We start from the raw sequence: 17,545 nt of genomic DNA, 5'->3' as shown, positions 1-17,545 counted from the left end.
CCACAATGGACTATGGCTCTGTGGCGACCTCAACCATCTAGGGTGCTCAAACACCCAAGAGTAACAAGATCCGCTAGGGATGAGTGGGGGAATCAAAAATCCCTTGGTGGAAGTGTAGATCGGGGCCTTCTCAACCACTCCCGAGCAAATCAACAAGTTTGGTTGGCTAGAGAGATAGATCGGGCGAAAATGGAGCTTGGAGCATTTAATGGAGCTTGAGCATTAATGGAGCTTGAGGGGGAAGAGGTGGGTCAAAGGAGAAGAAGGGGACCCCCTTTTATAGTGGGGGCAACAAACCAACCGTTGCCCCACCAACCAGCCCCGCACAGGGAGGTACTACCGCTGAGAGGGGGCGATACTACCGCTAGCCCAGCGGTACTGCCGCTCCAGCCAGCGGTACTGCCGCGCAGAGAAGACTAGTAGGGAATTGGACCTAGCACGGTACTACCGCGGTGGTAAGGGCGGTACTACCGCTCCTGAAACGGTACTACCGCCTCTACAACCGCAACTAGTGCCGCAAAACCCGACACGAGAAAAAGAGCCCTCGAGTCGAGGCAGTAGGAGCCAGACAGCCCAGCGGTACTACGGCAGCGGGGTCACGGGCGGTACTACCGCTGCAGAGCGGTACTGCCGCTTGTGACCCTTCGGCGGTACTACCGCTGGGACACAGAAGAGAGAGAGGATCTCTCCATAGAGGGTGAGGACGAGGCGGTGGTGCCAGGCACCCCAGCGGTACTACTGTTGTGGAGTCACGGGCGGTACTACCGCTGCGGAGCGGTACTGCCGCTTGTGGCTCCTCAGCGGTACTACCGCTGGGTTGCACGGTACTACCATTGGAACCCAGGCAGGACATAGAAAAGAGGAGATATCTCTTCCAAGAAGTGGAAGAGCTCGGAGGGTGAGAAGCTGATGTGTACTTGTTGATTCCACCCATGCAATACCCCAGCGGACCCCCTCTTGATAGAACGGTGCCCTCTACGCAACTAGTCCACCGAGGGAGAAACGAAAAAGCTACACCGTCTTGAATGACACTCCGAAGGGAATAAAACGTCTCGTGCCAAGGATGAATCTGTGAACTACTCAAAGCACATGATTAGTCCGCAAACATGTTGTCATCAATCACCAAAACTACCTTGAGAGAGATATGCCTCAACAATCTCCCCCTTTTTGGTGGATTGATGACAACTAGGGATTTGCACAAGGAAAAGATATAAACGTAAGAAAACTAAGAGCTACAAAATATAGACGGGCTCCCCCAGAATGTGTGCACCTAGAAAGAGGAGCAAAAGGAAAGCAAGACACACACATCCGGATCAACACTCCCCCTATATTTTATAGTCCAACAATTCTAAGCACAAGATATATGAGAGAAGAGTATATAACAGGACAAGCATGCAACTCATAATATACTACAGTACTGAATAGACATAAGAAATAAGGTAGCGATAGGGAGCATATGTCTCACACCATATGTCTAGAATTTAGGTCTCACGGGCACCAAACCAAACCAAACAAAGACACCGAGAGAACACACAAGAAAACACAAGACAACAAGACGACAAACTCAAAGCTCGGCAACACAAATCCCTACACTCTCTCCCCCTTTGGCAGCGAGACACCAAAAAGGAAAAAGAGCGACACTACGACTCTAGGTGATGGCAAGCTGAGGATCTTGAACATCATATCTCAGCGTGATCGTCTGCATCTCCGTCGTTGGTCAAAAACTGCTCGGCGTCGGAGTTGGTCCAAGGACAATGCTAATGAATCCACTCCTCCTCTTTAGTGATCTGACCCTCAGATCCACTGGCAACTGTCGCTCCCATCTGACGCATGAGCTCCTTGTGGCGCACCCTGGCATGCTTCTCCGCCACATGAGTCATGTACTGACCATGAGACTCCATGCAGAAAAGCTTCTTCAACTTGTGTTTAAGCTTCTTCGCCCACGAGGGTTCAGCACTAGAGGGCCCAAGATCCTCCTCGTGATCATCAGTGGCTGCCCCACCCTCGGTCTCCATGGCAGCAGCAGCAGCAGACGGACCCCCGGATTGAGGTGCTAGGGTGACCCAATTGTCCTTCTTCCTCAGACGCTTGATCTCATGGGAAACCAAGTCTCCAGTTTCCAGCAACACTCTGGGATAGATCTGTGCCCAGGCCCTCTCAATGAGCCTCATGATGAATGGCCATATATCGGGCACTTGCGCTTAGACACGGCAGAGAGAAGTTCAGACCACATGACATGAGAAATATCCAGGCTCTCTCCAGTGTTTGCTTCGTTCTCATGCTGACAGAAAAGAAGCATGTCCACGAGATAAGAGTGGACCATATCCAGATTCCCGATTCATGGGAAGAGAGTCTCATGGAAGATGCGATGAAGAATGTCCAGATACGGAGACAGCTCATAGGTTTTCTTCTCAGTCACTGGGTGAACTTTCACAGTGCAGTAGGGCCAAAGGGCTTGCTTGTGGGTGGACGTACCATTGCGATGAGGGCGGAAACCGACTAGAGTCTCAAGCCCGTGATCCACCACATCAAGTAACTCCATGAAAGCCTTCCACTTGACAGAAAGCAGCTTGCCATTGGTCATCCATGTCAGAGTTCTGTCGACATCCGTCCCAAGATGAACGGTGGCAAAGAATTGAGCCACCAAATCTGCATCGAAATCCTTGTTGAATTGCATGATCCTGAGAATGTTCAGCTGAGTGCACATCTGAAGGGCTTTGCCAAAGTACTCTGGGTCCTTCTCCATAGCATCAGTGTCAATGGAGTGAACATCAACAAAGAGATTCTTCTTGGCCTTGATCACATCAAAATAGATGGCAAACTGAAATCGGTTCCAGAACGGGCGGTTGACCAAAGTGGGTTCTTGGTCCACCTCATAGGGATTGCGGCGACGCCTTTCCCAAAACTCCTTGTTGGTCATCTCAGTAACAGTCTTCCCCTTTGGCTTGGTGGCGGATCTCTTCGAGTGCTGAGGAGGTGGAGGAACACTTGTGGATGCACTTGCTGGAGGCGGTTGGGTGCTAGAGGAACCACCGGCTGGCTCAGAGGTGCGGTAGCGTTTTGATGTTGCACGCCCGGGGTTGATACGGCAAGCTTGATGCTCAGGATGTTCATCACCTAGAGCCAAACACAAGAACACGCAAAACAACCAGAAAGAACGAGCATAAGCCAACAAACACAACAAAAAGGATCAAAGAAAAGGCAGGAATATGATGGAGCTTGGCAGGCAGCGGTAGTACCGTGACATGCTCGCGGTAGTACCGCTCCAAAGAGAGCGGTAGTACCGCTCGAGACGGAGAAACAGCAGTTTCTTGCTACCGTGGTCAGATCCGGCACTACCAGCCTGCCAAATTCAAAAATATTCCTACCAAACTCTAATCAAGATAGTCTAGTTGCCTTCTCCAACCTACTCAAGCCTAGATTTAGCCAAAAATCTAGAGATGCAACCACCATTGCCCCTAAGAACAAGATCTGAAAAACGAGACAAAAGGAGAGAAGGAACGGGGGCAATACCGACATCCATGGCAACAGAACGAGGTGGGGATCGACTCCACCGAAGGAAATGGAGAGGGACGCCCCGGAGACGGAGATCCGCCGGAGCCCTCCCGCGGCGAGAGGAGGCTGGAGAGAGGAAGAGGAAAGATGGGGCAAAGCGAATGGGTATGGGGAGAAGAAACCTCCCCCTGCCCCGATATAACCCCCTGGTCCCGTCCCTCAGCGGTAGTACCGCGCTGGGGGGCGGTAGTACCGCTTATAAGCGATAGTACCGCGCACCACCAGCGGTAGTACCGCCCAGTACGCCACTGCAACCAAACAACACGGCTTAGCTCGAGGAAAAACAAAACGGAAAGAAAAGAGAGCACACCAGCAAACGACCAAGACACACCTCTTCAAGAGAGGGCGGTGGCCGAGGCCACCTATGTTTGAGTCAAGAGGTATGGCGCCGCGAAGATTTTAACCTTGGGCCCATGACCAAAACTCGTCTTTGAAACATAACTACCATCAACAATGACTAAAGTGAAAGACTTGATCAATTTATGCATAATGGGGGGAGGGGGAGTTCATTGAGAGAACAACACTCCCCCTATGTCCATGCCTACACCTAAACTAGACAGCAAATTGAGCGTGGTGGGGTGTGCAAGGGTTCAAGCCACATTGCTCGAATCAATGATATTTAGCTCATGCCTTAACTCGCGAAATCTTGCTTCATCCAAGGGCTTCGTGAAAATATCTGCAAGGTTGTCATGAGTGTTGACATAGTTGAGCTCGATCTCCCCTCGCCTAATGTGATCCCAGATGAAGTGATACCGAATCTCAATATGCTTCGTCTTGAAGTGTTGCACCGGGTTGAGAGAGATCTTGATGGCACTTTCATTGTCACACCAAAGAGGCACTTTGTCACAAGTGACACCGTAATCCTTTAAAGTTTGCCTCATCCATAGGAGTTGTGCACAACAACTACCGGCTGCTACATACTCCGCCTCGATGGACGAGAGAGACACACAACTTTGCTTTTTGGAAGACCAACTTACCAAAGAGCAACCAAGGAATTGGCACCCCCCACAGTGGACTTCCTATCCTCTTTGTCTCCCGCCCAATCGGAATCCGAGTACCCTACAAGCTTGAAGTTTGATCCTCTTGGGTACCATAAGCCAAAGTTTGGGGTATGAGCCAAATATCGAAAGATTCGTTTGACCGCCACATAGTGACTTTCCTTAGGTGTGGCTTGAAACCATGCACAAATTCCCACACTCAACATGATATCCGGTCTAGATGCACAAAGGTAAAGCAAGGATCCAATCATGGAGCAATATACCTTTTGATCCACCACTTTACATTGGGATCTAAGTCAAATTGGCACTTGGTGGGCATTGGAGTGGAAGCCGGCTTGACGTCACTTAGCTTGAATCTCTTGAGCATGTCTTGAGTGTATTTGGATTGGTTGATGAAGGTTCCTTCTCTTCTTTGCTTCACTTCGAAACCTAGAAAGAACTTCAACTCTCCCATGGAGGACATCTCGAACTTTGAGGTCATGAGAGCGGCAAATTCCTCATTGAAAGCTTTGTTAGGTGAACCAAAGATAATATCATCAACATATAATTGGCACACAAATAACTCCCCTTTGACCTTCTTAGTAAAAAGAGTGGGGTCGATTAACCCAACTTCAAAACCACGGTCTTGTAACAACTCGGTAAGGTGGTCATACCACGCACGTGGGGCTTGTTTAAGGCCATAGAGTGCCTTATCGAGTTGATACATATGATCGGGAAAGTAGGGATCCTCGAACCCGGGGGGGGTTGCTTGACGTAAACCAATTCATTAATAGGACCATTAAGAAAAGCACTCTTCACATCCATTTGTTGTAACTTAAAGTTATGATGAGAAGCATATGCAATCAACATGCGAATGGATTCAAGACGAGCAACGGGAGCAAAGGTTTCACCGTAGTCGATACCCTCGACTTGGGAGTAGCCTTGTGCTACCAAACGAGCCTTGTTGCGAATGATAATCCCATGGGCATCTTGCTTGTTCTTAAATATCCACTTGGTTCCAATGACATTGTGATTCCCGGTCGGTCTTGGCACCAATCTCCACACTTTGTTGCGCTTGAAGTTGTTGAGTTCTTCATGCATGGCATTGAGCCAATCCGGATCTTCTAGCGCCTCATAGACCTTGTGGGGTTCCACACAAGAGACAAACGCATGATGCTCACAATAATTTGCTAATTGTCTACGAGTGCTTACCCCCTTTCTCAAGCTTCCAAGCACATTCGTCATGAGATGATCCTTGGTGGAGAGCTTGGGAGTAACCTTGGCGGCACGACGCTCTAATTCCTCCTCGGGGGTGAGACGAGGAGTGGTCACTTGATCATCTTGAGCGTCGTCTTGGGCTTGTTCTTGTTCTTGAACTTGCTTGGAGGAGAGAACTTGACCTTGGGCATCACTTGATGTGTCAACACCGTCTTGAGCGTGATCTTGCCCTTGATCATGTCCTTGAGGATGAGGGCCTTCATGTTGTTCTTCGGAAGCATGTGGGCCTTGGGTTGGTGATGGATCCACTTGAGTGGAGCTTTGTCCTTCTCCTTCGGCCACAAGGGGTTCCTCAATGGGTAGGATAAAGCCAACACCCATTCTTCTTATGTCTTGGGGAGGAATTTCATCACCTACATCACAAGTGCCACTTTGCTCCACTAGGGAGCCGTTATTCTCATCAAACTCCACGTTACACGTCTCCTCAATAAGTCCCGTGGATTTATTGAGGACATGGTAAGCATGAGAGTTTGTAGCATAACCAACAAATATGCCCTCATAAGCTCTAGCCTCAAATTTAGACAACCGAACACCTTTCTTGAGACTGAAACACTTACACTCGAATACCCGGAAGTACTTGAGGTTGGGCTTGTTACCGGTGAGTATCTCATATGGAGTCTTGTTCAAGCCCTTGCGGAGGTAGAGCCGATTGGATGCATGACACGCGGTGTTGATGGCTTCGGCCCAAAAGTTGTACGGAGACTTGAACTCCGCCATCATGGTCCTTGTCGCATCCATCAACGTCCGGTTCTTCCTCTCCGCAACACCGTTTTATTGGGGGTGTAAGGTGCGGAATATTGATGCTTGATCCCCTCATCACTAAGAAACTCATCCAAGGTGTAGTTCTTGAACTCGGTGCCGTTGTCACTTCTTATTGTCAAGATCTTTGCATTGTGTTGACGTTGTGCTTCATTTGCAAAGTCAATGACGGTTTGTTGGGTCTCGTTCTTTCTCTTGAAGAAAAACACCCACATGTACCTTGAGTAGTCATCCACAATCACCAAGCAATACTTCCTACCTCCAAGACTATCGAAGGATGGAGGCCCAAAGAGATCCATGTGAAGGAGCTCCAAAGGCCTCTTTGAATAAATGATAGTCGTGGGAGGGTGAGCCTTCTCATGTAGCTTTCCTTCGATACAAGCACTGCAAGCACGATCCTTAGCAAAACTAACATTCATTAGTCCATGGACATGGTCCCCCTTGAGGAGACTTTGCAAAGATCTCATATTGACATGGGCTAAACGGCGATGCCAAAGCCATCCCACATCAACTTTAGCCATTAGGCATGTCGCGGTCTTAGTGGGTCGCTCCAAAAAGTTAATCACATATAGACCATTCTCGACATGCCCAACAAAGGCTACTTTAAGAGTCTTGCTCCACAAGAGGGCCACGGTATTGATATCAAAGAAAGTGGCAAAGCCCATGGTTGCAAGTTGACGAACAGAAAGTAAATTGTATGCAAGGGACTCAAGAAGCATGACCTTCTCGATCGTGAGATCATCAGAGATGACCACCTTGACAAGTCCCAATACCTTGGAGGATGAGGCGTCACCCCACTCGACATTGGTGGGCATATATGGAATCTTGTGCACGTCCACCACCAAGTCCTTGCTTCCGGTCATATGATTTGTAGCTCCGCTATCAAGCAACCATGATCCCCCACCAGAAGCAAACACCTACAAGAGATTAATGCTTGGTTTTAGGTACCCATTTTGTAATGGGCCCTTTGATGTTAGTAACAAGGGTCTTTGGAACCCAAATAGACCATTCAATGTATTCATGAAGAGAACCAACAAATTTGGCATAAACATGCCCATCACTAGCACGGCATAACACATAAGAAGGATTAAAATCGCCGGCTTTGTTGGGAGGGGTGGCATTGTCCTTCTTGACATTGCCACCCTTTGCATTGTTCTTCTTCTTCTCCTGGGAGGCACTCTCTCCCTCCTTCACAAAGGTTTGCATGAGAGGAGGAGGTCCTTTGGTCTTGTCATTCTTCTTCTTGTTCTTGGAGTTGGGCACGTACCCAACCCCTTCCTTGGCCACAACTCCCTTTTGGTTGATCAAGAGATCATTGAGGTTCTTCTTTCCTTGTATGCAAGTCGCAAGACCTCTCTCAAGTTGCCCCTTTAGCTTAGCGTTCTCCTCAACGAGATGCACATGCTCACAACATGGGTTAGTAGCATTTGCATTATCAATTAACATCATACGAGGGAAAGTGGTTTTTTCCTTGGTTAGCTTTACTTGAAGTTGATCACGAGACTCTTTGAGGCTAGCATGAGCACCCTTCAAGACCTTGTGAGCCTTGTCAAGTAGATCAAACTCCTCTTTGAGTCTAGCAAGATCAACCTCAAGTTCGGCCTTCTCGGAGTTTAGTACATGAGAAACAATGAGGACATGATCATAATATTTCTTTAACTTAGCATGATCAACGTTGTGTGACTCCTCAAGAGCCAAACGAAGACCACGCTCTTCCTCAAGATCATTGGAAAGATCAGAAATCTCATCGGCATAGTCACGACTATGCCCTTCCATCTTAGTGATGGTGTCTTCGTGAGCCTCGATCATGTCATTGGCTTCACCAAGTTGTTCCAAGAGAGCAACAAAGTGCTTCTTGGATTTTCCCTTGAGTTTGCCCATAAAGGTCTCAAACTCATTAGCCTCCACATTAGCTCCCTCTAGTTCATTAATGCTATCCGTCGGAGAAGGATGACTAATGATGGTAGTTTTGATGTTGGAGGTTACCTTGTTGGTGGCTTTAGCCATGAGGCACTTGGCGGTGATGCTCTCATTGGGTGAGTCGAAGAGAGACACCCGTGAAGTCGTCGCAATGGCAACGGAGGCCATGGCAACCGACTCATCACCTTCATCATTGTCATCATCCTCATTGTACTCTTCTTGTACAACCAATGCCTTGGGAGGAGTCTTCTTGGTGAAGTTGCTCTTGTTGGGGAACGACTTGGCCTTGTCCTTTCGGATGAGCTTGCCACCATTGTCTTCCCTCTTCTCATACGGGCACTCCGTGACAAAATGACTCACGTTGCTGCAATTGTAGAAAGTCCTTACACGTTGCTTGCTCTTCGTGCCACTCGAGTTGTTTTTGCTAAAGTTTGGCCTCGAGTTTTTCTTGCTCCAAAATTGCCTTGAAGCAAGTGCCATGTGTTCATGATACGCATACTTCGTATCTTCGGGGTTGCTCTCCTCTTCTTCCTCTTCTTCTTCTTCAACGGTGAGCTTGGCCTTCAATTCAAGGTTAGGCTTCTTTGCCCATTGAGAACAGAGCACCGCATTGTCGGCGGTCTTGTCAAAAATGTTCATGGCCACAAACTCATCCAACACTTCACTTGAGGTCAAAGTGTGGAAGTCCGGTCTTTGACGAATGAGGGAGGACATGGCCTTGTGGTAGGGCATCATTGCCTTGAGGAATTTGCACTTGATCCAATTGTCATCCGTATCCTTACTCCCGTGATCTCATAGTGAAACCGCGAGTTTGGTTACTCTCCGATAAAGCTCACGAGGTTCTTCATCTTCTTTCATAGCAAACTCATCGGCCTCATCTTGCACCACTTCATAGTTGGAGCATTGAATGCTTGCGCTTCCCCGGTAGAGAGAGACAATACAATACCGTGCATCTTTGGCCAAGGCGAAAGGACGAAGATGAGGTAGGTCTTCGGGTGGAATTGCATCTTGAATGATGAAGAGAGCATTCTTATTGAATTGATTATCCGCGGGTTCTCGAGGAGTGAAGTTGCTTGGATCATGCGGATAGAAACCTTCTTCAATGATTCTCCAAAGGTTAGTGTTCACATGATTTAAATGACGTTTAAAGCGGTAAACCCAAGAATCAAAGTCCTCATTTTTCACAATCTTAGGGGGAGGACCGGCATGATTCAAATGAGTAGAAGGAACCAGTCCACCATAAACAAGTGGTGGTTCCACATGAGCAAAGATGCCGGTGCGATTTTTACCACTAGAAGAAGGATCCTTTTCACTACTAGCTTCCCCCTTGTCGGGGATAGCATCCGTCACCTTGTCGGTGGGGTCACCCACTTTCAACGGTGCGGTGGATAGTTTAAGCCCCTCAAGAAATTTAGTAAACATGCTTTCCACCTCGGTCGTCATGGAGGTTTTCAATGTCTCCAAGGCCACATTGAACTCCTCACAAGAGACCGAGGTTCCCCCATCGCCCGTAGACGAGGTCGAATTCACACCGGAGTGTCCCTCCACACCGTCTACGGTATCAACCATACTCTTTGGACGGTAAAGTCCTTAATAAAGAGACGAGGCTCTGATACCAATTGAAAGGATCGATATGGTTGACTAGAGGGGGGGTGAATAGGCAACTACCAATTTTTAACTTTTCTTTATCAAATTAAACTTTGCATCAAAGAAGGTTGTCTAGATGTGCAACTAGGTGAGCAACCTATATGATGCAATAACAACAAGCATACAAGCAAGCAAGAGAAGTAACACTAAAGAGCCTGCACAAGTAAAGGTAAGAGATAACCAAGAGTGGATCCGGTGAAGACGAGGATGTGTTACCGAAGTTCCTTCCTTTTGAGGGGAAGTACGTCTCCGTTAGAGCGGTGTGGAGGCACAATGCTCCCCAAGAAGCCACTAGGGCCACCATATTCTCCTCACGCCCTCACACAATGCGAGATGTCGTGATTCCACTATTGGTGCCCTTGAAGGCGGCGACCGAACCTTTACAAACAAGGTTGGGGCAATCTCCACAACTTAATCGGAGGCTCGCAACAAAACCACGAAGCTTCACCACAATGGACTATGGCTCCGTGGCGACCTCAACCGTCTAGGGTGCTCAAACACCCAAGAGTAACAAGATCCGCTAGGGATGAGTGGGGGAATCGAAAATCCCTTGGTGGAAGTGTAGATCAGGGCCTTCTCAACCACTCCCGAGCAAATGAACAAGTTTGATTGGCTAGAGAGATAGATCGGGCGAAAATGGAGCTTGGAGCATTTAATGGAGCTTGAGCATTAATGGAGCTTGAGGGGGAAGAGGTGGGTCAAAGGAGAAGAAGGGGACACCCTTTTATAGTGGGGGCAACAAACCAACCGTTGCCCCACCAACCAGCCCCGCACAGGGCGGTACTACCACTAGCCCAGCGGTACTGCCGCTCCAGCCAGCGGTACTGCCGCGCAGAGAAGACTAGTAGGGAATTGGACCCAGCGCGGTACTACCGCGGTGGTAAGGGCGATACTACCGCTCCTGAAACGGTACTACCGCCTCTACAACCGCAACTAGTGCCACAAAACCCGACACGAGAAAAAGAGCCCTTGAGTCGAGGCGGTAGGAGCCAGACAGCCCAGCGGTACTATGGCAGCGGGGTCACGGGCGGTACTACCGCTGCGGAGCGGTACTGCCACTTGTGACCCTTCGGCGGTACTACCGCTGGGACACAGAAGAGAGAGAGGATCTCTCCATAGAGGCTGAGGACGAGGCGGTGGTGCCAGGCACCCCAGCGGTACTACTGTTGTGGAGTCACGGGCGGTACTACCGCTGCGGAGCGGTACTGCCGCTTGTGACTCCTCAGCGGTACTACCGCTGGGTTGCGTGGTACTACCGCTGGAACCCAGACAGGACATAGAAAAGAGGAGAGATCTCTTCCAAGAAGTGGAAGAGCTCGGAGGGTGAGAAGCTGATGTGTACGTGTTGATTCCACCCATGCAATACCCCAGCGGACCCCCTCTTGATAGAACGGTGCCCTCTACGCAACTAGTCCACCGAGAGAGAAACGAAAAAGCTACACCGTCTTGAATGACACTCCGAATGGAAGAAAACATCTCATGCCAAGGATGAATCTGTGAACTACTCAAAGCACATGATTAGTCCGCAAACATGTTGTCATCAATCACCAAAACTACCTTGAGAGAGATATGCCTCAACAGCCGGAATCTGGGTAAACATCGCGTCTCCTGTCTCCTGTTACCATCGACCTTAGACGCACAGTTCGGGACCCCCTACCCGAGATCCGCCGGTTTTGACACCGACAGGCTCCATGCCTGACATGCAGAAGGAATCTAATGCAGTGCTCATGAAGGCCACTGCACAAGAGTTGAAGACGCTGATTCCTGACCCAGCGAAGGGCGCGATAGCAGTTGACATCATTCGTTGGGCCATGAATCAGGCCGTTTCCGACGATGCTAAACAGAGGAAGAAGTGGTGCAAGTACAAGAACTATTGGGCTCCTAATGACCGTCGTGTCGCAGTGTACTAGGAGAAGGCAATCGCGCCGCCGGCGGTCATCGATGGGGAGCCTAAGGAGGAGGAAGAACCGGTGCAAATGCCAGCGAGGGCGCCAGAGCCAGGCCGTCGTACCTGGCAGATCAACCTCGACTCCGCCGAGGACGACGACGACGACCCGCCGGCCCGCACGGCGATGAAGAAGAAGATGAAGGCCAGCGGCTCGACCGGCCGCTTCGCACGCCCGTGATGGCCTCCGCGGTGAGCCGGTGTCCGTTGTGTACCCCCAATCCCCCTTCTGCATCCGCATCTACCTCTATTCCGATCTTGCATGAACTAGTTTGAAGTACTATGAACTCGTATGAACTACCTCTACATGCTTATCTACCTCTATTCCCTATTCCCCTCCATCGTGGATCAAATCTATCGCCGGATCGAACAGGAAAATATTCTGCATGTCGAACAGAGAGAAGTGCTTACCGCCATTGCCACGAGCCAAGTGATGATCCGCTCGCCGGTGATGGAGTCTGATGGTCTTCTTGCTCTGCTCCGATCCGCCGCCGCCGGTGAGAGTTGGGGGAGTGGGGAAGAGTAGGGAGAGGGAGCAATGAGCCTAATAACTGCCGGCGCTTTGGGAAGCAACGCGGCTTCTCGAGCGTGGCCGCGCGCGTGCAGCCGCCGCCGCCCACGTGCACTGCTCGGGTCTGGCCCTGGAGAAACTACCGATTCAAGCGTTCCCAGGGAGCTAGGCCCAGGAGTGCTTTAAGTTTCGTGCCATGCGGTCCAAACAATGAAAGCAGGCAACCAATCGGTCTATTTTCGTCCCACGCGAGTCAGGCCAGGCCTCATGCAGACTACCAAACACGTCCTAATATTCTTGAGGGAAGATGCTTAAGCTACAAGCCCAAGGAGAACCTCCGGGTGTGCGGCGACTGCCACGCCGCGATCAAGATGGTCACCGAGGCGTACGGCAGGGAGATCATACTGAGGGACGCCAACTGCTTCCATCATATGAAGGATTGTGCGTGTCGACTACTGGTAAGTTCGGCGCTGGCAGAGTAGGTACAGCAAAAAACAATCCTCGCCTCATTTTTGATTTTTGACAGATCCAGCGTAGGGATGTGTATGGGAGAGCTGGATGAGGACACTGAGAAGAGACAATATTTTCCCTCTGACAATCGCTTGTATTTCTAGATTAGATTGCACCAAAAGATGCCAGTGTTGTACATTCTCGTGCTACGTTGCTATTTGAATGGCCCTTTTGCTATGTAATCCTACCATTCTATTCGTCGTCAATATCCTTTACAGCATCCTGGAAAACAAAGGGGAGAAGCAGTTAGCAATAGTAGCCGAGGTTGACAAAAAGAAAATAACACATCTCAGTGATTGATTTCTACTGTTATATACATATACCACAAAAGCTTAATTACCTTAGCAAGCCGTGTTACATAAGTAGCAGCAACGGCTGTAACTAATAGCCCTATGCCCAGTGTCAATAGCTGGTTGTTTCCTCCCAAACCGATTTCCGTCTCATCTTGCTGCAAAACGAGGGAGCCATGTCATGGTTCCAAGTATTCAAGCCACTTGATAAAAAAAAGATCTCATCAACCTTATGGGTTCATCATTGTTTCACTCAAGAAAGTTTATTTTTATTAGGTTTGAACTCCGGTGCCTCTATAGTTCAACCGTCCTGACTACACATACAACTGAATTTTCAAAGTACCAAATGAAACACCATGTTCTAATACTTTGCTGAAATATTTGAGCTGCTACCAGCAACATCAAAGCACACTATAGACTAAGGGGTGCCTTGAGTTGGATTAAGGTGTCCGCATTTTGATATATACAAGTGATATTCCATTCTGGACACTTCACTAGAAAGCAGACATAACGTCGACATGCTGCAAGACACCCCCATATCCATGGGATGGAGACGGTTCTTATGAGCTACTCCCTTTGTAAAGTAATATATGACGTTTTAGAGACTTGACACATGACACAAGTCTCTAAAACGTCCTATATTAGTTTAAAGGAAGTAGTACTATTCTATATAAGAGTAGAGAACACATAGAGATGTTTGGTACAACCAAAGGTAACGGGACTGGTAACGGAAACAGGTATCGGTGGGATCATGGCGTAACAGGAGCATTTGCTCTTCTGTTTGTTTCATGCTTGTAAAGGAATCAAGTTACAACTGTGTTTGGATCTGCTAAGTAATCAGATTGCAAAAAGGCAAAAAATCACGCAGAATCGAAGCCAGGAACAAGTAACATGATCTTGGCGACGATTAACTAGAGCAATAAACGAATCATGGAGAGGGATTTGGCCTGTTTAGGAACAGATCGTGACGAGACTCGTTTACGGTGTAGCCGACTACGGCGCCGCGTTACCAAATGCGCGTAAAGTTTTCAGATCACGCTGTAACCGGATGACGGGCAAAAGTCACCCAACCAAACACCTCAGTATGTAAAGCATTTTTGATGGCTTGAAAGAGTATATATTGTATTGTGGAGCAGTATCCCTGATGTAGCAACAAAAGCAAGTTTGCAAAGAAAAGGTGAACTCAGAAAAGATCAACGGTTTACGAACTTACGATTATAGCTCGCCCAAATGCACCAGCACTGACATAGGCCCATGTTCCTGGAAGCATACCCAACCAACTGCATACGTACAAAAGCAATATCTGAGGTAAAATTGCTTTATAGGAAAAATATATACTGATGGCAAAATTTTCTGTGTGATATTCCTTCACAAAGGAATGCTCAATTTGTAGTGGATCAGAAAGTTGTCAGTCCCTTAACCAGGTATATGGTATTTGCTACTCCTTTGATTTTGTAAATCGCATGCGTCTGTAATAACATTACTACAGTGCATCATGAATCATGCATATGAAACTTTTAAGTTAATAGGTCGTTAAGAACAGCTAAATTTCTCAATGAGTGCAGTTTGCTCTGTGGAATAGAAGTTTAAGGCCATGTACTTAGTTTTTCTGTGTGCAGGAATATGTACTTCATTATTTCTGTTAGATTCACGGAGAATGCCAAAATAATATAAGGAAGTGGGAGCAGAAACTAACCTGCCCAACACGTAGGGTAAGAACTTGACTGAAGTCAAACCGTACAGGTAGTTCCCAAGGGAGAAAGGTAATAGGGGACTCAAGCGAAGCAGAGTCACAACCTTGAAACCATTTTCACCTATCGCTTTATCAATCGCCAGAAACTTCTTGTTTCCTTCAACCATCTTAAGAATACGCTCTCTGGCAAAGTATCTAGCAATGAGAAAGGCCACAGCGGCAGCTAGCTATACAGTCAACAAAGTTCAATGAGAAAATGCACAACGGCAGAATGAAAACAGAAATGTTCTTTATGTTGAAGTTACTTACTGTCCCACTGATTGAAACCATAATAGTACCAGTAACACTACCGAATAATAGACCTGCAGACATGGTCAACGGTACTGCTGGAATTGCAAGAACCTGAATCGAACAAACACTATCATTAGTATTAATCCAAAGTTGCAACCCTGATGTTATGCAAAAGGTCTAAGATTCATAGCCAAAAGGATCAAATGTGGACCCACCAATTTTTGTTTCACCAACCCCCAAAAAATAAAGTCATAAAGATGATCTAGTGCCTAGGCATTTATGTGACAGCTGCATACACAAGGAGCATTGATGCATTTTTAGCTTATCGTGAACATTAGGTTATGTAAACATTTCAGAACAACTGCCCAACTGTCGTGCTGATAAGGCAACCTTGTATTATCATCTGTAGTGGAATAGCTAGTTTAGGTGGAAATGAGCATACACCTTGACAAGAAGGTACTCCCTCCGTTCCGAATTACTCGTCGCAGAAATGGATGTATCTAGATGTATTTTAGTTCTAGATACATCCATTTCCGCGACGAGTAATTTGGAACGGAGGGAGTAGATGACTAAGGTTGATAATTGAAGAACATACCTCCAATCCTGCATAGGCAAGTATAAACAACGCGTACCCAGCAGTGCCATAGCCTGTTCATGCAAAGTAATATAGAAGTTTAACTAAAAATGTCCAAGGAAGGCGTTTACTTGAAAGATTTCGTAATGATCAACAAGAATCAGCAGATATGTGAATAGTTAGTTCTGCGACCCAGTGGTCTTGCTATCATGCGCCACTACGGAGTAGTATGTAGTATTATCTAAGCACCAGAATCACTAGCTATATTTGAACGCAGAATTCGCAAGACATTTCACTAATTTCAGTACTACTAAGAGCACAGCTTAGGCCAAACAAGTGGTAGTGCAAAGCAAGCAGAGGTGGGAGCACAGCTGGATTGTTGGTTCCATTACCCTCAATGAACCCGGAGAAGTGCGTGAGGAAGGTATTGATCTGGTCCTTGTACACGTACCCGGCGGCCCCGAACCCCCCTACGACCCCGACCAGCACCGCCCCGGCGAGCAGCGTCCCGGTGAGGGCCCCCGAGAACCCTTCGCCCTCTTCCTCCTCCTTCTCCTTCCCCTTCTTCTCCCGGTCGGCGGCGGAGCGGCGGTCGTCGGGGCTGCGGCCGCCACCGCCGCCGCCGCCGCCGAGCCGGAAGGGGAGGTTGGGCGAGGCCTTGCGCAGCGTGCCCTTGTCGGACTCCCGCAGCGAGGAGAGCGGCGGGTGGAAGGCCCGGCGGTGGCGCCACCGCCACGGCGAGCCGCCCTGCGCCGCGCAGGGCGGCGAGAAGTGGGGGGAGAGGACGGGCGAGGGGGAGAGCCGCTGCGGCGAGAGGAGGTGCGGCTGCCTCATGGGGTCGGGCTGTCAGGCTTGCTTAGCGCGCGGGGTGTGCGGCCATGAGAGCTCGGAAGCGATAAGAGGCGTGGGAGAGAGAGAGGGGAGGGGGAGAACGGGGAGGGAGGAAGGCGCTGGAGAGTGAACGGGGAGCGGCATGTGGATTGTGGGCGCGGTGGCTGCGGCGCGGGCCCGCTGTCGCCGTCTGCCGTTCCGTGGTGGCCGAAAGCCAGCAGAGCTGCTGAGATTCCGAAACCTGAGCGCGTGGTCTGTGATTGGTGCAGCGGAATCTGTGATCGAACTGGAAAAGATGCCCCCACATTTCTTCTCCCCGGTCTGGGCTCAAAAATCTTGCACCAGCTGAACTGGTCGCTAGTGATATCTCTATTCCTAAATAGGTACAACCCACTATTCTAAATAGATACAACCCACTAGCTATTTTTTCTAGAAATGTAAGGGCATCTCCAGCCGTTGCCCCCCCCCCCCCCCCCCTCCAGGACGCATAAAAATCGCCCCCGGGAGCGAGCCGGCGATACAATCGGCGCTCGGGGCGGTTTTGCGCCCAGTCGTCGCCCCCAGGCGCCAAAACTGGCCCACTTTGCAGCCCAATTTTGACGAATAAACGGCCCATATGGGCGAGAATAGGCCCATATTCGGCGTGGTTTCGCCGTGTCTCGGCGTTCAATTATCAACACAATTATTTCTTATCACATATTTCATCACAGAAAAATCAAATACTTTAACAAAATAGTACAACAACAAATAGTTCAATACAAATT

At 48.8% G+C, this 17,545-nt stretch overlaps 1 protein-coding gene across 1 annotated transcript; it reads right to left on the bottom strand.

Annotated features, from left to right (window-relative positions):
* Window positions 1–13,175: 13,175 nt before the first annotated feature.
* Window positions 13,176–16,900, bottom strand: LOC125545574 (TVP38/TMEM64 family membrane protein slr0305). Its single transcript, XM_048709574.1, has 7 exons — window positions 16,343–16,900; window positions 15,972–16,024; window positions 15,395–15,487; window positions 15,089–15,312; window positions 14,606–14,672; window positions 13,443–13,550; window positions 13,176–13,324 (listed from the first exon to the last, which is right to left on the bottom strand). The coding sequence occupies exons 1-7, from the start codon at window positions 16,782–16,784 to the stop codon at window positions 13,295–13,297; spliced, it is 1,017 nt and encodes a 338-aa protein (XP_048565531.1). The 5' UTR covers window positions 16,785–16,900; the 3' UTR covers window positions 13,176–13,294.
* Between the last annotated feature and the right edge of the window lie 645 nt (window positions 16,901–17,545).

Source organism: Triticum urartu, chromosome 3 (genome assembly GCF_003073215.2).
Source record: "Triticum urartu cultivar G1812 chromosome 3, Tu2.1, whole genome shotgun sequence".
In the NCBI taxonomy this organism is placed as follows: domain Eukaryota; kingdom Viridiplantae; phylum Streptophyta; class Magnoliopsida; order Poales; family Poaceae; genus Triticum; species Triticum urartu.
Note: the sequence above shows the minus strand (reverse complement) of the source record. Positions and strands in the feature narration are given on the sequence as shown.